The 27,821-nt window shown below is 39.6% G+C and overlaps 3 protein-coding genes across 7 annotated transcripts in view; 2 read left to right on the forward strand and 1 right to left on the reverse strand.

The window, feature by feature from the left end:
- Positions 1-6,155: 6,155 nt before the first annotated feature.
- On the reverse strand, positions 6,156-18,994 carry LOC110167500 (SH2 domain-containing adapter protein E). The gene is made up of 7 exons (XM_020932860.2): positions 18,876-18,994; positions 17,238-18,183; positions 15,279-15,405; positions 12,882-13,115; positions 11,729-11,936; positions 9,736-9,855; positions 6,156-9,068 (listed from the first exon to the last, which is right to left on the reverse strand). The coding sequence occupies exons 2-7, from the start codon at positions 17,727-17,729 to the stop codon at positions 8,885-8,887; spliced, it is 1,365 nt and encodes a 454-aa protein (XP_020788519.1). The 5' UTR covers positions 17,730-18,183; positions 18,876-18,994; the 3' UTR covers positions 6,156-8,884.
- On the forward strand, positions 18,973-23,415 carry pygo2 (pygopus homolog 2 (Drosophila)). Of its 2 annotated transcripts, XM_020932795.2 has the most exons (4): positions 18,977-19,112; positions 19,810-19,873; positions 20,433-20,485; positions 20,562-23,415. In XM_020932795.2, exons 2-4 carry the CDS (start codon positions 19,822-19,824, stop codon positions 22,191-22,193), a joined length of 1,737 nt encoding a protein of 578 aa, XP_020788454.1. In that variant the 5' UTR covers positions 18,977-19,112; positions 19,810-19,821; the 3' UTR covers positions 22,194-23,415. The 2 variants fall into 2 exon arrangements, with proteins under 2 accessions (XP_020788455.1, XP_020788454.1); XM_020932796.2 differs by lacking the exon at positions 19,810-19,873 and having other exon boundaries at positions 18,973-19,112.
- Positions 23,416-24,205: 790 nt separating this feature from the next.
- cgnb (cingulin b) overlaps positions 24,206-27,821 on the forward strand; it is a 41,492-nt gene continuing 37,876 nt past the window's right edge. For 2 of the 4 annotated variants that reach the window (XM_055157673.1, XM_055157674.1), the window contains exon 1: positions 24,209-24,408. The gene's annotated coding sequence lies outside the window, so the exon portion shown is untranslated. Of the gene's footprint in view, positions 24,409-27,821 lie in introns of all 4 variants that reach the window. The other 2 variants (XR_008632749.1, XM_055157671.1) reach the window with 2 other exon arrangements.

Here is a 27,821-nt window from a genome sequence, read left to right on the forward strand (position 1 = left end):
CGCCTGCAGACAGACCCAGTCAAGTGCGTTCATGTTGGAAAGGCCAGAGAGGACATGCAAAACAGGCCAAACAAAAGCAACCACTGAGCTGTATTTTATACCTAAAGCTCTTTTATTGTTTGGTTATTACATTGTTTTATTGTATTCTATTGTTATATTTTGTATCAGGCCTATTTAGAGCGGGGCTTTTGTGGGAATGTTTTATCTTTTTGTCATGTTGTGATTGACGCCATTCAGGATTAGCATGTCGTGTCTCCTGCCAAGTCAATTTTTAATTTTAATTTTTAAATCCAGTCTAATCTAACCACTCCTCTGAAAAATAAAGGGCAAATGCAAAGTAGTATTAAGTAGTAGTAGGTATCTGTACTTTACCTACATTTTGAACTGGACTGAAAAGTAAAAGTATTTTTTATTAATGTTTGACCTGCTGAAAAGGCTGGGGGTTCATTTTTTAACATGTTTGTAGTTTGAGAAAACAAAAATATACAAACAAAAATTATAGGTTCAATTGTTTCTGTTGAACAAAATTCATAACAAAATTCAGCACAAATCTTTACATTTGACATATATACCGATATATACAGAGATATACATCTCTACATTTGAAGCTTTATAACACAAATCTGTAGATTTGTAGATAAGAAGATGTTTCATGTGATACTTTCACTTGAGTTTTTCACTTGATCCAATATCTGTACAAAACTGAGTACTTCTTCACGACTGGAGAACTGTGAGCATATTACAGATTATGCTTGTGAAATTGTGGTTTTGTTGGGTTCGTTATTATTTTTTGAAAAGTCATATAAACAGTTACGTCTGATGTTGAGTAATTTGATTTCTCTCAGATTCTTCAAACTTGAGCAAGTTTAACAAAGAACATTGTGCAATAATGAGGCAAAGGCAAAATGAAAGAGAAAATGTTCAAGACTTACAGAGTTATTCATTCATTGTTCTTTGTCCAAATCCAGCAGACGCTTTAAAGTCCATTGATTAGCTGACACATGTTACCGGGTGTTTGTGATCATCTTTATGCATGTGAATAAATGCTGAAGCTCACATCTATTCTTCATTAGTCATCTGATTCTTATTGGCCATGCAAATGTATCCACTACTGGTACTGATTATATCATTACATGCAACATGTATGTTTTTTTTCAGGACATTACTTATACTTAAAGATGTAACTTTTCTGGTGAAGGGTCCACTACCTGCTTGACTCATGTAGATCTTATTGCATTGCCAGGTTCCACAGTAAGGCAGTTTTTTTTTTTTTTTACCTTTTAAGACCTACAAAAACATGCATTCTTCCTGTGAGCAGGGAGATCTCTCCATAGAGCTGAGCTGTAATTTAGCTTACTGACAGTTTAATGTCTTAATGTGAAACAATTCTGACAAAGCAAAGGGAGAGATGCAAGTGGTGGACCCTCTGTCAGAAACGTTGCATAGTGCACTTTTAAGAGTTACGAGTAAATGAGTTTTGCTCCAGTGTTTTCTCATGCAAAATCAAATTGTAATACATTTTTACAAAAATATCTCAATACAAAAAATATATGGTTTGTATAATAAAATGTCACCTCATAGTGGAAACTGACCTTTTGATGCAGTAAGATTGTTCCTGTAATGTCTTCAATGATTTACACATTACTCCACCATAGAAGAAAAAATATTTGAACTGTTTCTGTATCTGATTTTGTATCTTGTATCAATTTAAGCCATCAAATGTCATTTGTGGCTGTCACCTCACACTAAAGCTGCTGGCAAGAGCTCCAACTCCCTCCAAAAATCTGACTGTTGCAATAGAAAGTATATGAATGAAGAGAATCATAAACCACGTCTCGTAACCCACCATAACAACACATGATAAATGGATTTTGGCTTGAACAATGGGGAAAATAGTTGTTCGTGTTTAAATATTTGATCAAATTGTTTCTATTCAACTGAGCATTGAGCTGAATGAAGTGTGTGTTAACAGAGAGCAGATGGAGCGCTCATGTGACTGTTATAAGATAAACAGGAGGATACTGTAAACATGCACGCCACACCTGGCCTCTGCAGGTGAGCGCAGGTGGGACAAAGAATACATGTATTCAGCAGACCGTAGCATTATTACAGGCTTTGAACAAAACATTTTTAATATATGAAGCTGGAATACTGCTTGTACAAAGGAATTTTACATACAGGGAGATAAAAAGTAAGATATAAAAGACAGATAAGAGATAAAATTAATGGATGGTATTTTGTCTGTGACTGATATAAAACTGATATTTACTATTTAGTATAATATAAAGTAAGAAAGCAAGTTAGAACAGGACATCTCTCTGATTTTATATCTGAAATGAGAATGACCAATGGTGTATGGACTTTAAAACACAAAGGCGAACCTGCTCCACTTAATGACATCATGAGGTGCTACCAAATGTTTTAAGCTCTTAAGAGAGATACAGCCTACAGATGCCAAGTTACTCAAACAAATGTGAATGACAAACACAATATATTGGAAGCAATATATAGGAAATGTTATAATATGAACACTAAAAAGGTAAGTTTTGCATCTCGAGTTTTTTAATATTTGGGAAAGTAAGAGTACATTTTTAAGCTGTATCCAACCAGACTTGTTGAAAGTTCAATAATAATGTATAATTCTTGTCTTTCTAAAGGTACACTATGTAACTTTTTCTTGTGGAGGGTCCAACATGTGCTGTTTTGTCTCCATGGAGATAAGATATTTCTTTAACATATCCATAAACACCACCAGGCCAAGTTACATGTCATATCCTTGGAGACTAGAGAGGTTTTTAAGGAGTTTTGCAGAGAGAAAAAAGTTCAGTGTCATGCTGTGGAACATTCCAGGCAAAGCAAAAACATCTCCACATTATTCCTTCTGCCATAAAACCTTTATATAGACAGTAAATTTTCTGTGTACCCTGCTGCACGGAAGCTTGAATGTACATTCTGGTGTATGCTGCACGCAAAGGAGTCGACGGGGGGGCAGGTACATGATTTTATTTATGGTTTGTGCACGACCAGAGATCTGTGAACTGATATGCCCTCAAAAAAGTTACTTACTGATCGAAACAGTTGACGTCAGTGAAGCTAAATAGTGTACTAAATAGTATACCGAAAGTCTACCGTTAACCGAAAGTAACAGTACATGTTTTGACCGTTGCTCTTGTGTCTGGGGTCAGAGGTCAACAGGCCTCACTTTGATACTCCTGTACATAAGACTGTTTGTTTGTCTGGATGCCACACTGGACACTGAGCCACCCTCTCCAAGCTCCGATGGGTGCGATAAGGATGGCAACACTTGGGTTACCTCCAGGGTCAAGTCAAGCTACACCCAAATGTCAAACCTGGACATCACATCCAGCCCGGACATGTCAAAGGTGCAGCGGAGCAGTTTAGAATAGCTACACAACATGAGAACAAAATGAAATAATTTATCAAAGTATAATGTAGCATGAGGGGATGGCTTTGCATGTGTCTATATGATCTGATAATTAATCCTTGTCCAGCTGCCTTCTTGGGTTGAACTTGAGAAGAGTTTGAAATCCATCTTGATAAGCAACCACAGGAGGCTGACCACTGCCAAATAGCGGTCACAATAGACATTCATTCTGTGTATGTTTATGCCAAAGGTGCTTTCCAAGTCACCTGCGATCTGTCATCTGCATTGAAAAGGTCAAGTCCTGAATCTCACAGTCTTAGATCACGAAACACAACGCTGTACCCTCATAAATTAAAGGTTTCTTGGCAGCAGTCTCCTATCCAAAAAGTCAAGGTGATAGACAGTCTGTGATCCTCAGGTATCATTGGGTGCGTTTGGGTTCGTAAAGGAGAGGACAGGCATGGAAAGAGAGATGGGCGGTGTCAGTTGCGTCTTTTTTCCCCTTGACATGAAGTGCAATGATACAACACTTACTGTCTGTTTTAAAGTGAGTCGTTTACCTGACGCTGACTGTCCTCAATCCCCAGTCTCCTCAGCGGACCTTTCCTCTATAAAGGACCCATATTATCCTGTTTTCTATGTTATTATAATGTTGTTTCCTCATCATAAACATACCTGGAGTTGTGTTTTGTTTCATTCACACACATTTAAAACGCAAATCCTGCATATTTAATTTGTGTTTGTCTCTCAAACAGAAAACACTCTGCTCTACTTTGTGATGTCATGTGGTAATACAGGAAGTGCTCCACTGTGTTTTAACCTCCATACACCTTCACTTAGAATAATTTGGATAATTTCAGCTCTGGAATTGCCCATTTCTACTGAACTAAAGCAAAAAGGTAGGTATGGGTATCACAAGGTGGAAGAGAGCCTTTTTAGCTTTGGAGATGTAAGCAGACTAAAAATAAAAGATTACTCAAACACAGGTGAATGAAATAAAACACAACTCCAGCTACGTTTTTGATGAGATAACAACATCGTAACATCAATCAAAACATTAACCATAAGCCAACCAACTATCATCTTGTTTAGGTAAAGCAAGATAAAAGGTGAAAGCTTGCATTTAATCGGTTAGTCCACAGATGTTTTGTTGCTCAAAAAAATACATTCTTACTGTCAGCGAGTTAATTTCTCCACAGATCTGGTTTGTAACTTGTTGTCTCCTGCTTGGACAAATTTAATGCCCCACTTTGAAACATTTCAGGCTCAGAATTATTGATATTGTGGACCTTGATGTCAGACGTGGGAACTTGCAAGTCATGACTTGGACGCAAGTCAGACTTTAGCCACTATTTTTAGGACTTGAGACTTGACTTGATAAAATACGACTAAGACTTGGGATATGACTTGGACTTGAAGGTCAATGACTTGGCACTTGACACAGACTTGAGGCCTATGACTTGAGAAGACTTGATGCTTCTCCTAAAAATATATACATTTTTAGAAAATACTTTTCTCTTTTCAGTTATAAGCAGTGCTTAATTTTACAAGAACACACTAAAATATGTCCTTCCCACTTCTACATTTGTTACTTTGGATGTAACTGAAGTACTATGAGATGGTATCATCAAATGTACTACAGTAATATACAGTACAACACAGTAAAACAGAGGGAACAACATAGAACATGATTCTTCCACAAAATAACTGTTATTTAGCACTGAAAATCTGAATTATTTCTATTCTGACCATAGTGAGACACACTAAGACTCACACTTGTCATCTTAACAACATTTCTAGAACTCTTATATAAATACTCACATACCATGACTTCTTAAGTACAATTTAGTTTAAAAGTCATATAAATTGCAAAAGTCTTAGCTATATTTGGTACTTTGGTTTAAAGACCTGAAATGACTTGAAGCTCTAAGCAGACGACTTGTGACTCGAGACTCGACTTGGACTTGCCTGTCTTTGACTTGGGTCTTGACCCGGACTTGAGGTCAAAGACTTGAGACTTACTTGAGGCTTGCAAAAGAACGACTTCACACCTCTGCTTGATGGATTAGACCACAGGCTACTGGATGGGAGCTGCCAGTAAGTGAGAGTTTTGATGTGTTGGAAACAGTGGTAAGTTTGTGAGCCATGTTGACAGGTTCAGAACATCTCCAAAAGTCCAGCTCTTGTGTGTTTTTATAATCTGCAGTAGTCAGTATTTATAAAAGTGAATCAAATAATGTAAGAGCTTCATAGATGGTAGCAGACTTGTCAGTTAGAAATTACATACATTTTCCAATATTTTACCACTATTTTACAACATGGTGGCATCGCCTCTCCACAGATCTGACCTGTTACTTGTTTTGGTGGCATTAACTGCTTGTTGCTGAAAGAAAATGAGTTTAATACCATCTACCTCACCACCAGAAAATGATTAATTATGAACCTATATTACATTAAATTGACTCTTGTGAGCTTTAAACCATGTTATAATGTTGTTACCTCATCAAAAATATACACAGAGTTGTGTTTTGTTTCATTTACACATTTGAGTAACTCTTTATTATTAGTCTGTCTGCATCTCAAAAGCTCAAACTGCTCTGTTCAACCTTGTGATGTCATGTAATGGTAAAAATATACTGCACAAACTAAGTAGGCTAATATCAAAACATAAATACAGAAACATCTTATTCAATTTCAGGTACTGTAGATCATAAACTCACTTGAATCATGTCATTTTGAGTATCTACATTTGACAGAAACACATGAGCTGTTTGCATTGTCAGTGATTTATTCAGATCAAAGAGAAAGCCCCGTGGGAACCTTCTCACTCTGACATCCCGTTTATTACCGACGATAAAGGGGTCGCCCATCAACCCCCATTTTGTTTATCTTTCAAAGCTTACACAAATCTACAAAACTCACATCAAACTCTGGCACATATTCAGCTCCCCAAAAGAAAGGAATTCAAAGATATTGTGCGATTGATGGATGTCTTTTGGTGAAGGTATGCATTCTGGGAGTTACAATATGTCTTCCACAAATCAAAAAGGCAAGAAAAAATGCAAAGCAGGTGTGTCTTTGGGCCAGAGCTCTATCTGTCTGCCAAAAAGCACAAACCCTTCCCAAAATGTTTGATTAGGAAAAGGCAGGTCTCCAAAGAAACAATATGAGCTGGACTTTTTAGATAAATGTTTTGGATACAATTGGATTACACATGTGTTTCGTAAAAAAAAAAAGTCTCTTGGCAGTAAAAGGGAATAGCGGTCACTCCTTTGGCTTGCTTTTCTGTTTCCTAGCACCAGAGGGCATTCAACACTGAGAACAAACAGCTGTGAGAGATACAGGAGGGGTGGTAGCTTTAAACCAGTGGGACCAAAGACACACACAGTTAATAATTTTAAACACAAGGCTTTTCAACTGGTTTAGTTAAATCCAATATGTCTTTAACTTTTTAAAGGTGCACTGCGTAACTTTACTGTGTGTCCATCAGCTGTTTGTGCACTGCAAAAAAGCTTGGCCAAAATTTAAAATATAAACACTTAAATCTATCAGAAAATGACTTAAAAGAAGTGAAATTATCTGTCCATGCAGCAAGATCATTTTACTTGACAAAATATAATCTTAAAATAAACTACCTCTAGACTAGAATTAAGCAGTCTCTGGTAAGTGTTCATGGGCTGGAAATAAGTTTATGGATGTTTTAGTTTAAGATAAAGGGACTTGAGTTTCAAGCAAATCTGTATCACTGAATCTAAAAACAAGTGTTACGGGGAAAACTATGGTAAATGGATTGTAGCTTCTTTTAAATTTTTATTGCCTAAATTTAAGATTTTCTGACTAGTTGAGTCATGGAAGGAATATATGTGATTTTTTATTTTATTTTTTTTAAGATTATACAACCAATTCAATTCTATTAAGTAGATAATAAATCTGAAAACAAGATAAATAACCTAATATAAGTTTTAAAATCTTGGCCAGATCAGAGAAATTTGCAGTGTGCCTATGAAAATATTATTGCTTTGGGCTGAAATGTTCCACTACAGTATGGCAATAAACTTATGTCTCCATATGTCACCAGACCAAGTTACAGGTCAGATCTGTGAAGACGCAACCCCAGTAACAGTAAGAATGTGTATTTTTAACATTGTTTTTTTTTTTTTTTTTTTCAGTTAATAGATCCGCAATGAGATAAATGTTTAATACTATACTGTGTACCATTCCAGACAAAGCAATAACATCTCCATGGAGACAAGCAGGTGGCAGACCAGACCACGCAGTGCACCATTTAAGTAATTGCGATCATAGTAAATTTGAGCTATATTGCATTAACGTGATTACATTTTCTTAACTATTAACTATATTTTGATTTCACTATAATTAAAAACAAACCTGCGAGATACTTTTTGGTCAAGGCCCTACTTGGAAAGCACCAGATTATATTGCTTTGTAATTAGTTCAACACACGCCTACAGATGTGGAGAAACACTAGACTAAAAGAAATCTTAAGATCCATATTAACAGTTAGTAAACAGTGGTAAACCAATAGTGAAGGAAATACAGAGCCTTAAAAGTACAATACGTAACTTTTCCTCTGCCCAGTTGTTTCCATGGAGATGTTATATAGGAGGTTCTACAGTATGACATTTATCCATGTGACACCACCATATAGTGTCAGATCTGAGGAGAGCCTGCTCACAATAAGAATGCATGTTGGTTATTTTTGTTTTTGTTTTTATCAATAAAGCTCAAAACTCAGACAAGATAGAAAAGTATAATGCCATACTGTGAACATTACAGGCAATAACAGGCGTATCCTCCACCTGAAAAGTTCCACAGTGCACCTTTAAGATTGTGCATTATCACTTCTTCAGATTCATATTGAAGCCATAAATGTTGTTCTCGATTGTCAGGCCCCTCCAAAGCACATTGCATCCATCTGAATCACTCCGAGCTCCACAGTGAAGACAACACCCTCATTCACAGTTACACAAAGACAGTCCTCCAGGCTCTGTGGTCACGGAAAGTTGAAACGCTTTTCTAGTTCTGCCACAAAACACAGATAAGAGCATTTTGGTTTGATGTGGCGTGTCATTGACTAAGTCTTACCAGCTTTTCAGAATGAATGGTGGTTTGTTAGGGAGGTTGTAATGTACCAGATTGTCCACAAGAGGGCACAACAGTGAATAAAAAAATAAAAAGCACACACATCTACTTCATCTTAGGCACTGGAGTCTGTAAAGGCACAGCAGGTGGTAACGTTATAAAAACTTAATGTGTATCTCTTACAAATTAATCTATAACACATATTTAATTTTTTAAAAGTGCCTGATGTAACATGCTTCCTCCTTAAGTCATGCAAAACAGTAGCCTGCGTGTTTTGCATTGAAATCAAAACAGAGGAAGTCGTCCAGAAAGTAAAAAAATACACACATACATATAACACATTTAGTCCACTTTCATAATAACTGTAATAATCAAGTTTAGTTTGAGTCCTTTGGTTCAGTGGATGCGAGGGACAGGGTGCAAAAGGGTCATATGTTCAGCTCCGTTAAAAGGCAGTCGTTGTGTGCAGTAGTGATGGACCACTTCAGGGATACTCAAGAAAACACAGCTGCTCTGATCCAATGTGAAACCGTTCTCTTTGGTCTGGGCGACGATAATGTGCACACAGCCTTGGCTTGTTCTGAGGAAGAAAAGAAAAAATACTGAATGTGCGATTTTTGAGATGGGGTGAAAATGTGATATTTGAGCTGTTCTCTTTGGTCTGTTCTCAAATGTCTGCAGATATCATCACAAGGCCACCCACTTTGAAACACACTCTCTAAACAATTTCCAGTGAAACAATTTGTAGAGAAATAAATGAAAGACACAATAACAGTCCTATAAAATATAATGTGAAAGATCTGCACTGTAGCACACAATGTACAAGTTTTGACTGGAATATGTCTGGAGGGATTGTTTGTCATCTCTGTTTGTCGTCTCATACAAATCCACATGTATCTGTGTATATTTACACTTTGTATCCATTTATCAAAGCTTTTATGCAATATTTGATTTATAAATCTATAGTTCGACGTGTAAAGGAAATAGCCTTAGGGTGAGATCATTAATTCATACATAATACATATTCATGAAACAGAGATTTCCAACAGATAACAAAATATCTTGTGTTACATTTACATTTACAGTAGATTTTGTTTAGATCTGATGGATAGTCTGCCATATACATAATACTATTTACAACCTTTTTTTCTTTTGAGAGGATCAAATTACTGAAATATATGTATAAAAGAAACACTCAGGTAAAATTCATGAAGCCACCCTCAGGTGCAGTTCCATGTTTAACTCACTTGAGGGCGATGGAGTACTTGCTGTTGTCGGACTCACTGTTCCTGACCAGAAAACTGGCTTCTTTACAGGACTGCAGCTGAAACTCTGCCTCCTGGCGAGTCACACAGCCATGGTACCAGCTGAGGGGAAAAATAAATATTAGATGTTTTCCCTCAAACTATGGTTATAAAACGCATCTAAAATTTAACAAGATTGGCTCTGTACGTTCTGATTTTATTATAGAGTCGTATTTGTGTTTCCATCTCTTCTCAACTGCTCTCGGAAAGTTGTTCAGTGTTCACTTATTTAAATTCTTTTAGCCTCATTTACAGGGTTCATTTGAGATGGGTGAAGTGTAGTTTTGCCACTGAGGTGTAGTGTAAAGAGAAACTGAACTGGGCAGTTTTACATTATACCAACACAATCCAACACTAATGTTATTTAAAGAAATGAATGAGTCTGTTATCCTCAGTGTATGGATGTATTTGTTTGGTTTTTTGGCCTGTAAGTTTTAGTAGTGGGCACAGAACTTGATTCACTCACATCTGTGGCGGAGAAGAGGACCCTAAATAAACTCCTCTCCATCCTCGATAAACCCCAGCAGCCCCTGCACAGCACCATCACCAGACAGGAGAGCACCTTTGGCTATTGTCCCTGTCCTGCTCTAGAGACAGACTCTAAGGTTCCAGATGTCTGTACAAGGCTGATGAATGCAAGAGGATGGACTATAACTTTAAATATCTCCTCTGTTTTCTTGTTTGTTTCTGCTGCCAGACTTTGAATTTTCTTCAGGATTAATAAAGTATCTATCTATTGAGTTACAACAGTGATTGGAGAAGAGACATTAAGCAAAGTGTTGAAGATGGGAATTAACGTAACTACACAAAGGCCTGCACTACCACCTGACAGTGCCTGATTGCGTTTGATCTCGGAATCGAAGTAGGGTTGGGCCTGGTTGCTACTTGGATGGGAGACCGCTGGGAATACCAAGTGCCACAGTGGGGCATTAGTGCTTCTAGTGCAAGGGTGTCCAAATCACGGCCCAGGGACCAAATGCAGCCCTCGAACTCCTTCTTACTGGCCCTCAGGCTTTCTGCTGAACTGGCTCAATTAATCACAGGCAGCACTTTTGACAGCTAAGGGCCTGTTTACACAAGAACACTTATGGGTAAAACGACAAAATATTTTATCGGAAGAAATGCCTTTCTTTTAGACGATGATGGCATTTTTGGGGCTTAAAAGCGCACAAATTTGAAACCACCCTCCAGAGTGGAAAAGTTGCTGTAGCGTTTCTGTCTACACTGCCCAAGATGCAAAACCCTGGTGAAATCTGCTCACGTCCTGTCCGCATTTTCGTCATATACATACAGTAAAAAGAAACAAATGTGTCAGATGACATGCATAGCCAATAGAATTCCACACACTTTTGTCTAAACGCGGAATAAGAAGTGAAGATGCAACGCCACTTTTGTGTCTTCTGTTCAGACCGTCATCATATAAATGTAGCCTAAATTAGTAATTGTACCACCATAACATCAATAACATCACATTGCATGTTTATACAGACATAAAATTCATGTTGAAAGCCTTATTAAAGACATGGCGGCTCTGTTAAAAATGTAAAATGCACCATCTGAATGATCCACAGTATTAACCAGTCTGTAGCCTCCACTTCAAATATGTTTCAACATGCAGAAATACACAGAAAAAGTTTGGACACCACTGTTCCAATGGAAACTGTCATTGCATCTTTTAGAGAAGACACTTTGTATGACTGTGGTGAGTGGTCAGATTTGCCGTCTCACTTCTGTCAGTCTACCCCAGAGCAGCTGTGGCTACAATAATGGCTTAAAACCACAGAGTATGGAGTGAATGAGTGATTAAAAACACTAATGCACTATTATTATTTGTATACTTTTTTAGTTTTTATCAAGCCCAGATCTGAACCTATGATCTCCCTTAAACTAATACACCCATTTATAACTAATTTAGAGCTCCATTTCTCCTCCTCACCTTTGCCTTTCGAGGGGCAGTGTGGGGTCGACACAACAACTCTCACTGTCAGAGCTGGAAGAGTTGGACGAGGAGGACTTGAGCATCTTCTGAGTCCAGCTCTTCTGTCGGTGGTGCTGATGTTGTGCAGGGGGATGCTGTGGTTGCCTGGTGAGAGTCAGGTGAGGCGTTTCATCTTTGTGCTGCCGCTCGGGGCTGTCAAACTGAGCTGAGGAGGGGAAAAGCCAACAAGAGGTACATAAATAAGTGCCCAAAAACAACTGTGGATGCCAGATTTGGAAACTGCATGCATGAGTCTTTCTGTAAATAAAAAAGGCCGGTGCTTTGATGTCTCATGCAAGATGGTGTTCAGTATGCCGCTGGTCTGTGCAACCTATAAAATATACATGAGAGGCGGTTTTTCAAAAGTACTTTTATATTGATCCAACACAGAGAAATGGCTTGGTGGGTTCAGAGAATAACTTCCACAATGCGAAGAGGAAATGTGCAAAGTCAGTTATATGGTTTTGACTCTATCTGTGTCTATGTTTAGTGGTGCAAGCTTCTTTATAACAAGAATACACTTAGAAATGTCAAGACAGCATTCCAATGAGGAGAAAAATCCAGAAAAAATGCAACTATTCCCAAATTTAATTTGACAGAATACTTAAATAAATAAAGGCTTGAAAACAATGCTTCAACTGAATAATTCTATTAATATAAATAAACCCAAAAAGATGTTTTTTTTTTATTGTGGAGATATCTAGATTTGCATGCAAGAATTGTTGAAAAACATCAAGATATACTATAAATTTCATATAATAGGTGCACTGTGTAACTTTACTAATTGGGGCTCCACTTTGCTTTGCACAGAATGTTTCACAGTAATGCATTAAATTGATCTTTCTCCATGGAGACAAACAGGTTGTGCCATCAGGTCAAGTTATAGGTCATATCTGTGGAGAGGTGAGTCTGCTCACAAAGCAATGAAAACACCTTGAATTAAATAAATTCAAGTAATTAATTAAATAATTACTTTTCTATCATTGTCACTATTGTGTTGACTGTATAAGATGCATAAAGACTAGCCTTCTTTAGGAGAACTAACTTGCCTACCTTTTAGTATCAGATATGCTGATTTGACATTATTTTCAGCGTACTTGCACTGTAATACCTGACAGAGACCGGACGATGCGCTCCTTCTTCCACTCCCAGGGCAGCTCATACTCAGTCAGAGGTCGTAGGTCAGGCTCATGTCTGGTCCCAGGGCTCTTGTCCTTCTTCTCTGTGCTCCCCTCGTATGGGATGTCATAGAGCTGAGGCAGGAGGGAGTCCTCTTTAGGGCCCTCACCGCCCTCCATCAGCACACAAACCCTCAGCAGGTCCTTTGAGCCACGCCGCCGGATCTCTGGCAAAAGAAAACAGAAAATATCTTCAAAGAATTTTTCCCATTCAGATAAGTAAGAAAACATAAGCCCATTAAGGGTGTGCTCTATGTGAATTAACAATTAAATAGAGATACTGCTGCGTCCGGTATTACACAAAATTGATTCTTGGGATCTTTAAACCGTGTTAGAATGTTGTTACCTCCTCAAAAACATACCTGGAGCTGTTTTTTGTTTTATTCACACATTTGCGTAACCCTTTATTATTAGTCTGTCTACATCTCCAAAATGCTCTGTTACACCTTGTGATGTCATGTAGAGGTGGTTTTCAGGTTAACGGCTAACTTTTAACTTAAGTTCAATAGAGACTGGCAATTCTTGGGTTCAAAAACACAGTGGAGCACTTCCTGTATTACCACATGACACGGTAAGTGAAAAACTGTGCAGTGTTTGTGTGTTAAACATGTGTGAATGAAACAAAGCACTACTCAGTGTATGTTTTTGATAGGGAAACAACATTATAACATGGATCAAAAAATAGTGTACTATAGACTAAGACCTATTCTGTGTATTTGTGCTATACATTGAATGATCCAAATTATTCATCATTCCGAAGCCCATAGTTATAGTTAGCTATTTGCAAAGCTTTGAGAAATAATTGCGGATCACAGTGTATAAGATAATACAATTTCAAACTCAAAACACCTCGACACTTGATACTCCAATTGTAATTAATAAAGTATACGTTACAGTAGAATGTCATTATAGACACAAAATATTAGTAGTTTCTGTATTAGTACCATCTTAAACTACTTTTGATATAGATCCAGACGATTTTGAAACTCAGGAAATGTATAACGTTGATAAAATATTTGCAATTTCTTTATTAGTACCATCTTAAACTTAAACTTGTTTTGATATATATCCAAAAACAACAACAAATTTACAACTTTGACATACTTTTTTTATCAATGCAACTCATTCATATAAATATCACTACTTATTTTTATATCGATTAGTATCTGAGTATCGAAATTGTGACCATCCTGGCATAACCTATCACGAGTTTAGTGAATGAAAACTCCCATACTCCACAGCTCTGAATCAGTGTGACTCCAGATCCGCTGCTGTTTCCTTCGAATGATTAAAAGAGTCATAAATTGAACAGGTCACATCATCAACATCCTCCAGTAACATGCGCACGAACTGAAGCTACAATCTGACTCCCTGCCATAAAACATGTACGCAGACACAGCAGGGCATTGTGTTACCCTTTTAGTTCAAACAATAGAGCGATGGCATGAAAGGTCAAGCCAGCGTGTGATTGGACGAGAGAGTGGCAGTCTTCCTGGATGCTGGGAAGTTTTGATAAATGTTCGTAACAGGTCCATATAGGGGGGGAAGGCAGAGTAGTGGAGTGGAGGCAGGAGGGGGGCTTCCTTTACGGAGAATAGAACCAGGAAACAGAGACAGGAAATGGGAAGCAGGATCAGGAAGCTGCACCCATTGTCCAGTGTTGCTGTGGTAACTCTCAGGGGGTTCGCGAGCGCCGGGGGAGAGGGTTCATGTCCGCGAAGCAGCACAGAGACTGGAAATGTGAATTGTGTTGTTCGCACCAGTGTAAGCAGTAAAATGTCACCTGTCTCTAGTGAAAATAAATACTTTTGTCGACAGGGACGCCACGCTCCTGCAGATGGGGCCAGGAGTCAGTATTCTTTTGATCAATTATATAATACTTTTTTTAGGCAATATCCAAAATGTTAGACAATACTATTATTTAGATTACTAACAATGTCCATTTTCCCCATGTTTATCTAACCACATCACAAAATCTAAACTTCATCCATTTTTTTCCCTCCATATCTCAATGATCTCTGTGCATGTTGTGACTTTTTTTCATTGCTTTCAAACTATCGCAATGATCCTTCATTTTATGCCAAATACACAATTAATCAAAATCCAAATACAAAAATATAGAAAAAGAAAGGAAAGGAAACCCCAACCCATGTGTAATTTTAAATCTCAAAGTTAGATGTGACAAATTCAGAAAAAAATTAGCCTCTCCAGACCTTTGTACAAGCTTATATAATTCTTTAGGGTAATCAATGAAAATTTAAAAATGCATTTAAAATATATTTTAAAATGACTCTTTGATATTGTGACATTGTCAGATGTGGCAGTTGTACCTGTGATCATCTGCTGAGCATCGTAGGGCTCCATGTATCCATCATTCTCCCCGACTCTCTCCGCCTCGCGCTGCTCTCTGGTTTTCTGAGCGTCAAATGGGTCGGCGTAGTCTTCAAGGATGATCACCTAAATCAAAACATTCAAACATTCAAAAAGTAAATAGATTTCATGATTAATTTACTAATTTCTCAATATTGTACTTGTTTTCATTACACTTGAATTCCAAACTTGACCTCAGCATAAAGCATGGGAAATCCAGTATTTACATATTCAAAAGAACAAGTTTCCAAACAAAGTGAAGTCTTCTTTGCATGTGACAATGGTACTGTGGTCAAATCTCCTCAGTGTTATGATATATTATGTGTCTTTTATGTATCTTGTCTGTGATTATAATAAATATAATAACATGACAATTTTAGAAGCAAAAAATTGTGAAATTGAATTTAAATTTTGATGTTGTCAATAATTGTGAATGATTGTTAAATGCCGTGCTATTATGTCGTGTTATGTAATGTTATTTTAACAATAAACATAAACATTTATTCAGTGACATCTCCATTTGTCAATAGCGTTTTTTGTTTTTTTTGGTTTGTTTGTTTTTACAAAGGCCAGTCATTAATTATACCTTAATAATGTTGTTATTGCCTATCCTTTCTATTGCTGTTGTCTTATCAGTCTTTAAATGTATTGTTTATTGGAAAAACCATTACACAGAGGGCAGACAGTCGTAAAATGAAGTTGTCTTTCTCCAATCACTTCCTGTCAGGCTCACTTGCCAAAAACAATTAATTTGACATTTGTTACCATTTGGACTTTGGGAGTTTTAAAGGCTTTGAGGAGGTCAATTAAGCTGAGTGGAGCAGATGGAGATTAATGGTAAACAGGTTTCAGGTTTTCATTTATTTCATCTCCTCATTGAGAAATTGGCCTCAGAGCAAGGGTCAGTAGCATTAACATTAACATAAAGACATCACCTGAGAGCACAAAAGACAAAAGAAAAAACATTGCAGAACTGGACTATATACAATCAATCTTCAATAATAAAACGTTATTATCAAATGACTGCATTATCTAAATTTTAACTTAAATTTTACTAACTAAACTCTTAGCTATCAAACGTTAAAGCTGCTGCTGCTACTGTATTATAAAAAATAAAAGGCGATTTACACCCTGCTGAAACATTACACCCCTGTTTTATTCTTGCTGTCTTTTATCTGTCGTTTTTCTCACCATCTCTCCTCTATCACCTCCCTGTTTTTCATTTTTTTCAAAGTCAGCGCTGGAAGGGACTTGGGTTAGCGCCCGGGTGTCAAGTATCACCAAGCTTTTTATAACATGATAACCTTCACCAGGGGGCCCGAATTCACTGAAAGAGGGACAGAAGGAAGGGGAACACCAAGCAGGATTGACCACTGTGGCTTTGTGCCGTAGGTGGGGGAAACCAGTGGGAGTGAGATGGGTGAGGGGTGGAGAGGAAGAGAAGGAGAGATAGGAGGAAGGCAGGGGAGAATTGGACACAATGGGGAGCAAGACAAAGAAAAAAATGAAACAATATCATTTTTCAGAGCTTGGACTAGATCCTGGTTACTTCTTTGTCAGCAGTATTGTCTTGTTCTATGCAACTATTGAGTGCATCATGCCTCAAAAGTATATTCTCTGTTAATCAAACTAACAAATAATAACAATAAAATCACAAAACTACATGTGCAAGGTTAAAAGTGAAATTTGGATTATGATTTGGGACTTGCAGAGTTGGGTTAAATGTATCTTGTTCAACAAGTTTTAGGTTTCATATGATGCAATGTTTGTGAAAAATGAACCTTTGAATATGACACATAAAAAGCAATAAGGAAACCACATTCTATTTACAACATGCAGGTGTCAAAAATAGTAGTTTTGTGGTTAATAAAGTTGCATTCTGTGTGTTGTATGTAAATTATATATTGTCAGTAGCTTACCGCCTCTGTTTTGCCTTGGGGGGATGTTTTCTCAACTTCGGGCACTTGGTTGTTGATGGCAGCACTGTTGAAGTTGGGGCTTTTGTCCAGCTTGTCCACTCTAATCAGTCTGCTGATGTAAGCATTGGCAGAGGAGGAGATCTTAAGAGGCCGATGTTGTTCCTCAAAAACAGATTGGTCGGCTTTGGAGTTTTTGCACATTTTCCTCGAGAGCAGGTTGTCCCAGACTTTTCCATCCTTTTGTGGAGAGCTGCCACCACTTCTGTTCAGATCTACGGCTGAATTTTTCCTGTTTCTTCCAGACAGCAGAGACCCAACTCCTCCAGGGCTGTCCGAGGAGGAGGTTTTCCGAGTTTTGGATGTTTTGGTACCGATGCTGGCCACAAGTCCGGCTTTGTTGGGTCTCGGCTGGGATCCGGACTCAGAGGCAGAGCGGATCCTGTCAGTACCATTTTTCAGGTTCATGGGGAACTCCTTGAACCACTTTGCCATTGTGAACCAAATGGATACCGGAACAGTTGTGTGTCTGCTTCAAAACCGTCCAGCGCCATACACCAGGGCCCCAGAGACGCTCCTTTACAAATCACAGTCTTTTGTCAAAGAACTTCCGCTGCTTTATGCTCTGATACAGGCTTGTATGCTGCAGGATCTCCACACCTCACTTTTAACCATGTCATAAAGGCAAACTAGGCTCTATTCATGGAAGCCACAAAAATGCTGCAGGTCGGCAATTCACAAGCCTCTCCAGCTCTTTTATCCCATTTGTAATTTGCTGTCCCACCTGTTTCCTCTGTTGAGATTATTCCCCTGGAGTGAAGAAGTGTCTTTTAAGAGGGAAATCCCAAAAGTAGCACAGGTTGCTCCTGCTGAAGATCTTTGGTCCCATTCCCAGAGTGGCCCTTTTGACAAGACTTCCCTGATGCACAGAGGCTCCTGACTGGAGTAACTGTGGAGAAAGGAGGGGGTATCAGAAGTTGAGAATGGGCTGGCAGGAGCTGTGGGCGGTGATAACATGCAAAGTGGAAAGACCCTAAAGCCAAGGTGACAAACTTTCTTGGACAATAGCTTCTTATGGAAACTGATAGTCAGGAGATTTCATTCATAATTTTATCATTAGCTTCTATAAGAATGTGACACAAACATGTTTTAACCTCCTGATGGGCTACTTAGTCTACCTATTGACAATTCAAGCTCATTTAAATTCAGTTTTAAACTAAATCCAATTAAGTTGCAATAGGACAAGTATGGTTAAAAGGTCTTTAATTATATAGTTTGCTAAAACCATGACTGCCACAGCCACATCTTTGATTTCTGTACAAATTTATATTTAAGTGGAGCCCAAAACAATGTTTTCTCCATTCCCCTTGAGTGATCCACTGGGTGGTTGAGGGTGACCACTGATTATTATTAGTAGAAAAAAATGTTTATGTAATTAAGTTGATATGTAAGAGGCTCTATAAAAATGAATCCGCTTAGATTATCAGCAGCGAAAGGTGCAACGCTGAATCTAGGGACTATTTAGCAGCCCATCCCAATAATAAACCAGTTCAGTTTTTGTATACTATTGTCTATTTTGGTGTTATAATGAAAGTAGATGTTGTTTGAGGTGCATATAGTAAATGTGTGAGAATTTCTTACTGACTGACTGCAATCCCCCACTCGGTCTCTAGTTGGTATCTTCCAGGCTGCGCGATGCTCTGCTCGTCCCTCTTTGTCCGGTTGCGACAGAGGCCATTATAATTATGGGGAAATTTGCGTTTTTGAATGAATTATAAATGAATGGTGGATCAACAAGCAAACGCCGAGTGGGGACTGGTTTGGCAATGACACACCAGAGAATTTCGTTTTAAAGGACAGCAGAGCTACGGAGAAAGGGTACAGTTTGCTTCCAAGACAGTCTGCAAGATGGCTAGCTTTCTTCATTAGCATGCTAACATTAGCTAACTAGCTAACGTTAGCATAGTAAACAAGAGCTTTCATTGCGTGTGCGGTTGCTTACAGAAAATGGGATACACCCAGTCTGATGCATATAGCTAATCATGTAAATATGACGTGCACTTTAGTCTTCATATCTGAAGTTTAGAGAAACTGAAAGAAGCCTGAAATATTGGTAACTAGCCACATTGGATAGCGTGGCTAGCAAGTTAGCTTGCATTAGCTTCAACTTAGCTCCACATCTGTAAGTAATCATTTTAGAGAGGGAGGGGTGCTTGCTAAATTGCTTACACTGGCAGCCAGGCCAGGTAACGTAGATCCTTTCTTCTTAAAAAAAAAACAAGAGTGTTGTAGTAAATTTCAGCAAAATAACGTGCACCAGTGCTTTTTATCTGACGCTATTTGGTGACCAAATCCCGGCGTGACAGACACCGTGGGATACCTTTGCAGCTGGAAAGGAGTTTGCAGACCTGGGCCATTGATTTTTAATTTGGCTTGGCCATTACTTCAAATTATAACCACTCACTAGTAAATATGACTTGAAAGTAGACACTTCTTCTCGGCTATAGCCCTTCAGACGTCTTCATTTTTACTTTTTTTCTTGCATATGAACGGTGAAATGCCACTTCACCGACAGTCATATTAGCTAATGGCTGCCGAATCGGGGAGACTACTGGCGGGACAAGGAAAGCGAACCAAAGGTAGGATTTATTTTCACCCATCTGCCGATCCGATCGGATTCATCCATTACTGCGCTGCAATGGGCTGCTCTGGTGCTAGCAAACCCCATGTGTAAACTTCACGACTGTCTCCGGTGGTGGCTGCTCCTCACAGACTGAATCTGTGAACGGGGCCATGTCTATCTCGCTATGAATGTATCTTCAACTACGTTTCCTCGTTCTCATGTCCGTCTTCTCCTGTCCCTCATTGACCTTACCTTACTCTGCCTCTGTATGCGGTCTCTTTCCCTTGCCTGGGTCATTTGGTTTGCCTGGGTCATTTGCGATTCAAGGCTTCATAACCTGGCGATGATAGCGCCTGGATGTAGAGCATCTTGTCCTCATGCCAGTCTTTGTCCCATCATTGAACCCATCTCAACTGTTGGACTTGAAATGGAGGCCCTAGGTTTAAAAGCTGCCTGTCTGTCACTAAGGGGTATTGGCCAATCCAAATGGGATTTTCTCTTGGTAGCTGGTAAACCAATTATTCAATTGAAATTATGAAAAAAATTATAATAATTGTACATCTCTTTACTTTCAGCTCCACAGATGAAGAGCCCAGAGAAGAAGAAACAAAGAAAGTCCACAGCTCAGGTAATGATGTTAAAAAAAAATCAGCAACCTAACAGCAGCAGTATATCTAAGGATAACGTGTTTTATTCTATTTCAGTCAACGGGATTTTCCCATCTCACTGAGTTTGCGCCCCCACCCACTCCTATGGTGGACCATCTAGTGGCATCCAACCCTTTTGACGATGACTTTGGACCCCCATCACGACCTGCTGGGGCAGGTGGTCCCGGTGGTGCTCCTTTTCTTCCCAGTCCGGGTGGTGGAGGAGGAGGCGGCTATGGTGGAGCCGGTAGGATGGGAGGAGGCATGGGATTCATGGGGGGCCCGGGAGGACCAGGTGGAGGCCCTCCTGGGCGACGACCACCATTTGGCCCTCCATCCAACGCTGGACCTCATCACCAGCTAGGGTTTGGTGGCATGCCGGGTTTTGGGGGTGGTGGCGGAGGAGGAGGGGGTGGAGGCGGAGGAGGATTTCCCCCAGGTGGCCCATCGCAATTTAATATGCCTCCGAACTTTAGCCCACCTATGCATCCGGGATCAGGATTTAGTCCTATGCTTTCTCCTGGAGGTATGGGTGGTCCTGGTGGAGGTGGACCTCCACATCCTAGGTTTGGCATGCCTCCACAGCAGCAGCATGGCCAGGGAGGGCACCCTTTCAACAGTCCCCCATTACCGGGTGCAGGTGGGCCAAGGGGACCTTCTCATGGTCCCATGAATTCAATGGGAGGCATGGGCCCTGGTATGAACATGATGGGTGGCATGGGAGGTGGACCTGGGGGTAACATGGTGGGAGGGCTGCCAGGCCTGCCTCCCCAAGGACAGTTCCCGCCTTCACAGGATGGACCCTATCCTGGGCCCAGTCCACCTGGACCTGGAAATGAGGAAGGAAAGAACTTTGGAGCTGGGCCACAGTCTGGACCACAGCAGCAACAAATGAACTTAAATCCCAATGGTCCGCCCCCAAATAACACAACCCCAGGACCCCCATCCAACTCTGGTCCACAACCTGGTGGAGGCTTTCCAGGACATGACGTGCAACAGGCTAATGCAAACACCCCTGGCCAGCCTCCCTCTGCACCTCCACAGTCAAACCCCAACTCTTCTCCTACGGGACCCTTAAATGGGTCAGGACAGCCCCCTCTCCCAGCGCCGGGTCAGCTGCACAGCTCCAGCAACACAAACACCCCAAACTCTAATAACTCGAACCAGCAGCCACAGTCCACACCGCCCCACTCTACCCCAGGAGGCACTCCCTACAGTCAGCAGAACAACACTCCTGGTAGCGGGGGGCCAATGTCTAATGCGGGTCCCAACTCTGGACAGAACAACATGACCAACAACAGTGGAGGCAATACTCCTGGTAGCAATCCGAATCCTCCTTCAAACTCCACCTCCACCCCAAACACACAGTCCCCTCTGCCTGCCGGTCCTGCTCCAGCCCCTGCTGGTCCTGGGTCCGGTCCTGGGAAGCCTGGGGGTCCTGGTATGGTGTTTCCCTGTGGCCTGTGTTTGGCAGAGGTGCATGATGACCAGGATGCAATCTTGTGTGAGGCGTCGTGCCAACGCTGGTACCACCGTGAGTGCACCGGTCTAACGGAGCCAGCCTACGGGCTGCTGACCCGGGAGAGCGCTGCCGTTTGGGCCTGTGATTACTGCATCAAGAACAAGGACATCCAGGCCGTGTTTGTGCGCCAGGGCTTAGGCCAGCTTGTGGCCGCCAACGAGAGCTGAGGAGACAGAGCAATGTACAAGTTCACTCGGACAGAGGCAGTCTTTGGTTGGATTTAAATGACCATAACTGCTACTTAACTTTCTCTTGACTAGCCCTTTATTCACTACAGAGACAACACTCATTGACATTCATGCTTGTAAACAGCACTTTGAGTGTCTCCAATTATTATTTTTTCCCCTAAATGAATTGAATCTTGATGAATGTTGTAACTTCAAATAGCCCTTCAAAAATCCAGTCTGCCAACCAGCAAAGCACTGACACCAACACACTACCTCACACAGTTTTGACTGGCATGGATGCACTCGCACTGACTGTGATCCACTGAGACTCGTGCACTACATGAGTGTGAGGATATTTAAAATTAACATGAACATACCCACTCTATGGAGCGGGTATGCACCACTGTACCTACATTAAGCCCCAAATGTCTGATTACATTGGTTAACAATAAAGTCAAAATTCTTGAAATGATACTATCAGTGCCTAAAGTCAAAAGGGCCTTGAATTATAATTTGACAGCTTGCTTGTATAAAATGTTTATTGTGAAACAGAAGCTCATTCTCTGAATAATATCCCATTCATACGAAACCGCACTCTGCTTTATGCTTTTCTTTGGCCCTGTTCTGACTTCTTACCTCAAGCCAAATTCACCATCAAAATAGCTGTAAATATTGAAATGAGACATTTTCATTTGTGAACACGATTCACAACTGACCAATGAACAAAATGAGTTGTCTTGGGTTAAACTGTAACACATTGGGTTTTATACAAATACCATTTCTTTTTATCTGCAGTAGCCTGCTCATAATTTGTGAACACAGTGCTTTTGGGTGGTGTTGGCATAGCAAGTAGTGGCATCATGTCATATCAGATGTGCTTAGTCCTTTTCGTATAAATGGGAGGGGGTGCATGAAAACCAATGCAGTAACTGTGTTTATGTTCTGGCCTCCACAGCAGGCCTTGAAGTAGACCAAATAACTAAAGAACAATTTCATATTTCTGTCAGGCTGAAGGTGTTTGTAACTATACTTCTCTTGTTTTTCCTCTATTTGATGTCCAAGTTGCCTTTGCTTTTCTTTCTCTCTGCTTTTCCTGATTTTGTACTGACATTTGTGCTGTGCTCTTGCTCCACTTTGGCGCCTCCTGGTGGAGACAAGCGGGTCCCACACCAAGTGGGAAAGGGAAAGGTACTGAACTTTGAAGTAAAAACTGATTTTTGTATGTGTGGTACAAGTCTTTTTCTTATTTGTGATGTGGTTTAATCAATGCCTTAAGCCACTGATCTAGTAATGAAATAATACAATTGATTATGCAGATAGCAGTCAGGGTTTTTACTTCATGTGAAAATGTAGTAGCTTAGAATAATTTAAAGAAGCAGAATCAGATCATAATTATTGATTGAAATTATGAAAAAAGCTGCCTTTTTTGTATTAAGTGTTCTTGTAAAGGGTCTGTAATGGCTCAACACACAATTCCATAGAGACAAATCTGATCAAATTTATTGGCAACTGGTTTTATTAGAAAAAAAAATCTCCTTTTGACATGGTTTCTGAATTTAATTTGTAAGGAAAGTTAAGTGGCTGTAACCTACACAATATTTTTCAGTTTGCCTTTTCTATGCTCTATTTTTTATTTATTTAGCAATTTTGTGGATTCTTTGATAAAGTGAATTTCGTTTTGAGTCTTCAATAGCTTTCAGATCAGAAAGGCATTAGCAGTATTGCAACCTGAAATCCTTTATTGAAATGGCAGAATACAGTGGCATAACTTGATAACTTCAAAGAGGTTCATTAACTTGATAATGTTTTAATAGCTAATTATATCATTGCATTTGTACTTTGATTATTGTTATTTGCGTATAATGAGAAACAACTTTATACAAAACTCATGCTGGGTTCTTTGTTTTGTGCGATTTGACCATCAAAAAGCCTTACACTCAGAGAGAGACCTGAGTCCTGACAAGCCACGCCCACACGGAACCTCCCACCAATGGAGTCGGTGCTGAGGCGGGTTCGTGTCTTACCCATATTCTGGCAACAGGTTGCACAGAGGAGCGATGTCCGTAGTTCATGCAGTTCTGAGTACCATCTTTTCATCCCACCAAGTGCGCGCTGAGGGGCTGGCGTAGCCTTCAGACGCACGTTTAACAGGAGAAGAGGACACAGCGTATTCAAACTGGAGATTGTTGCTGTCTTCGCGGGTGCACAGAAATAAGTGAGTACTAGTATATTGGTACAGCTGGGAGTTGGGATTCAAGTGCACTGTGGGAAGTGTGCTCACTGTAAACCGCGGTTTGCTGAGTGGACATTAGATTAGATATTGGTCAAATGGACACCTGTGGCTTTGTGATAGGACTTGGCAGGGGTTTAAAGACCCCCTCCCCTGTCAAAAACACGCTTTGTAGTCTGCTTCGTCCCGCACGTTTCACGGGTTTGGATACTGCTCAGGTGTCCTTATAATTGGATGTGACGGCGGTGCGTAAAGAGGATATGAGAGGAGGTTATTCTCGCAGGTAAACACTTCAAATCGGATGCGACTGCGTCTCGTTGTGAGGCAGGCGGGCTATTTTAGACCCGTGGCTGGACTTGTTGCTGTGGATTGGACGGGGGCTCGCGGGCGCGTGTAAACAAACCCGGTGGTTTCGACGCGCACCGATACTGACTTACCGGATAGGTGGGTGTGACGCAACGGATCCATGGTGGAGGGCTGGCAGGTGCACTTGGATACTCTGCTCTCCTGGCAGCTGTTTCTTATTCACCAAAGTTGACACATAGTAAAGGACTCTTGAAGCTAATGCTTTATTCTCCCAATTAGTAACCTAAAAATAACTTGGCCAAGGCTATTAAACAAGATGAAAGGTGCATATGCCTATTAAACTGCTACAAAATAGTTCTAACCTAACATGTCCTTGGGGCTATACACTTCAAGGTATCAATGTAAACAAAGCATTTAATGAGAAACTGAAAGGCCGCTGTTGTTGTTATTATTATTATTGCTTTACACAACAGCTTGTTTATTGTAGCCTGTAGGCCTATAGGCTACAGTACATAGCCTATAGTGACATAAATAGCCTATGTAGGCCTGTTAAGTACTTGGCATTTCAAAATACCATTCAAACTAAACTCTTGAGTACAAATTATGCTCCAGCCAATGATTAGCGATAATTCATAGCCCATATAAAAGAATAACTTAGTGTTATCAATAGGTTAATGGTTTGCAGTGGGCTGCTTTAAAACATCTAGAGTGCAGAAGCAAATAAGATATGGTCCAGCAGTAGCTTCGGGACTGGTACTTAAGTATGTTTGGATATTAGGATAGGTTAAGGTTACATAAGGTTGTTACATAGATAATACCATGTGTAATTTTATAGATCAATCCAGTTAAGCATATTAATACCACTTTTTTCTTTATTCTATGATAAGCTGCCATAGATTGTGCAAAAGTATGTTTCCTTTCTGTTGTCATGTCCAAAGGCAGTGAAAATTTTGAAGGAACACAAGATGACACGTGTTGTAGGTATGAATGTGTAAAAGAGGTTGTGCAGTGAGGCTCAGATGTTGCTGGTGGTGGAGAAAAGGAAGAGTGGCGGCGGTGGACTGTCCCGTTCGGTGGCATTCCTGTCTCTATTGACATAGCCTTTTCTCATGACCGAATGAGAGAGAGCACGAGGTGAAGCTGCTGTAAAACATGTAGGAAGAATAGTATGTATTGATGATCTCATCATAGAGATAGGTTATTAGACTCCAGACCAAGAGATTTATGCAGTAGCCTATGGATGTAAGAACAAAGACGTGACTAAATCGTAAATCACCACGGTGAATAAAAATAGAACTAAATAAACCAAACCAACACCCGGACAAAAACAACAGGACTTAAGGTTGTCATTGACATATCTTGTTTGTGTTTCACATTTCACATAATTCACAATTAAATGTTGTTGGGTTTTTTTTGTTTTGTTTTGTTTTTTTCACTTTACTCCATACTGTCTAGCAGATTACAATTGTAAAACAAGTAGTCTAATGTTAACGTGGCATGAAAAAGCAAACTATTAGTTTGTGCTGAATTTACACTCAAGAAGGGTGTTTTTGTTTTTCTCTTAGCATTGTGGTATCAAAGTGTGTTGAATATTAAAGTAGTTGGAAATGTTAGTATTGTGACATTTATAATAATCAAGTTTATCAATTAATTGATTCATATTGATATGCTCAGTCTCAGCATAAGGAGCCCTGTACTTCTAAACTCCTGTGGCCTATATGGCGCTGCTGCTGGTGCTGGGCAGATAGTGATGTACAACTGGGCTATTGTTGGAGTATTTACCAAAGGAACATGTTTACACCTGGGAGCTTTGAGAGAGTTGTTGCTATGGGGCTGGCTTCCTTGACAACTGGATCTTATAAATGTTATAATGTTAACTGATATATTTTTAGTAGAAACTCAGAACAATACTTTGAAATGAAAGTGTAACAATTCCAGAAAGTTTACTTCAAAATGTAAAATGTTTAATTGTCAGTTTGTGACCTATAATATCTTAAATAATTTGTGCTAGTAACTTATTGAATGGTTTTGATTAGTGAGTAATTGTAGCACTGGGCTAAGACTATCCCAGCCACTTTGGACTAGAGACTGGGTCCTCTACACTCATTTATATGGTTATTACAAGGTTAATACTTGGAGACACACATTAACCAACATACAAGTATTAACATCTGCACTTATGTTTTACAATTTCCTCTGATTGTACAAATAAAATGGGTTATGTAAGATTTAAAACATCAAAGATGTATTTGACATTTTTGGAAATAGTGATGCATTTTATCAGAATTATGCACTATGTTTGGCCTTCGTCAATCTCCATCCTGTGTATTAATCTCCTTTATTCTTGTGTACAATGAGCCTAAACTGACAATAAGCATAGGCTTTATGTTGATGACATCCCACTTCTTTCCTCCTTTAATCTGCCCTTATTTTACTAATGCAAAGCACGTGCGATGTAGAGTTTACGGAAAACTTCTGGAATCCCAGGAATGTTTTTGACAAAGACAAAGGCTGACTTTGATTCACTAATCTAACCTCATTACTAGTCAAACAGCCATGCTGGTTACACTATAACCTGTCCACACATAGGGCTAGTTACCGTTTAATTCACTTGGCTGGGAAAGTCAAGCAGAGGTTTCAAAACACACAAAAAACAGACAAAATGAAACATTTTTATTCAAAAATTATTTGAAGGTGCACAATATAAGTTTTCTTGTTAAGGGTGCACAGCCTGCCTGTGTCCAAGTGTTTTTCCAGAATGTGGTGGTACACTTCTCTCCCTGAGGACAAGCAGGTGACGCCAGCAGGCCAAGTTACAGGTCAGATCTGTGGAGCAACTCAACTGTAAGAATTTTGCAATAAAAAGACCTGTAATTGAATAAACGCGAGAAGACAGATGACCTTAATGCCATATTGTGGAACATTCCAGACAAAGCAATAGCAATTCCATGAAAACAAGCAGGTGACAGATCCCTACTTGAAAAGTTACATGTGCTCCTTCATGGTGATTTTGAAAGAATTCATGGGTTTCAGGCAAAGGATTCCTTCCTAATTTTCTTAATTCAAATTAAAATACAGTATATATTAACATT

The sequence above is a fragment of the Boleophthalmus pectinirostris genome, unplaced genomic scaffold (genome assembly GCF_026225935.1).
Source record: "Boleophthalmus pectinirostris isolate CB_2022bp ecotype Guang Dong unplaced genomic scaffold, ASM2622593v1 HiC_scaffold_21, whole genome shotgun sequence".
In the NCBI taxonomy this organism is placed as follows: domain Eukaryota; kingdom Metazoa; phylum Chordata; class Actinopteri; order Gobiiformes; family Gobiidae; genus Boleophthalmus; species Boleophthalmus pectinirostris.

Bases quoted from the DNA above. Each gene is read 5' to 3' on its own strand.
- pygo2 (XM_020932795.2), top strand. From the start codon at position 19,822: ATGGCTGCCGAATCGGGGAGACTACTGGCGGGACAAGGAAAGCGAACC. The intron at 19,874-20,432 runs GTAGGATTTATT...CTTTACTTTCAG, and splicing joins ACAAGGAAAGCGAACCAAAG to CTCCACAGATGAAGAGCCCA. The intron at 20,486-20,561 runs GTAATGATGTTA...ATTCTATTTCAG, and splicing joins AAAGAAAGTCCACAGCTCAG to TCAACGGGATTTTCCCATCT.
- LOC110167500 (XM_020932860.2), bottom strand. From the start codon at position 17,729: ATGGCAAAGTGGTTCAAGGAGTTCCCCATGAACCTGAAAAATGGTACT. The intron at 15,406-17,237 runs GTAAGCTACTGA...GTTTTGATTTAG, and splicing joins CCCAAGGCAAAACAGAGGCG to GTGATCATCCTTGAAGACTA. The intron at 11,937-12,881 runs GTATTACAGTGC...TCCCCTCCTCAG, and splicing joins CATCGTCCGGTCTCTGTCAG to CTCAGTTTGACAGCCCCGAG.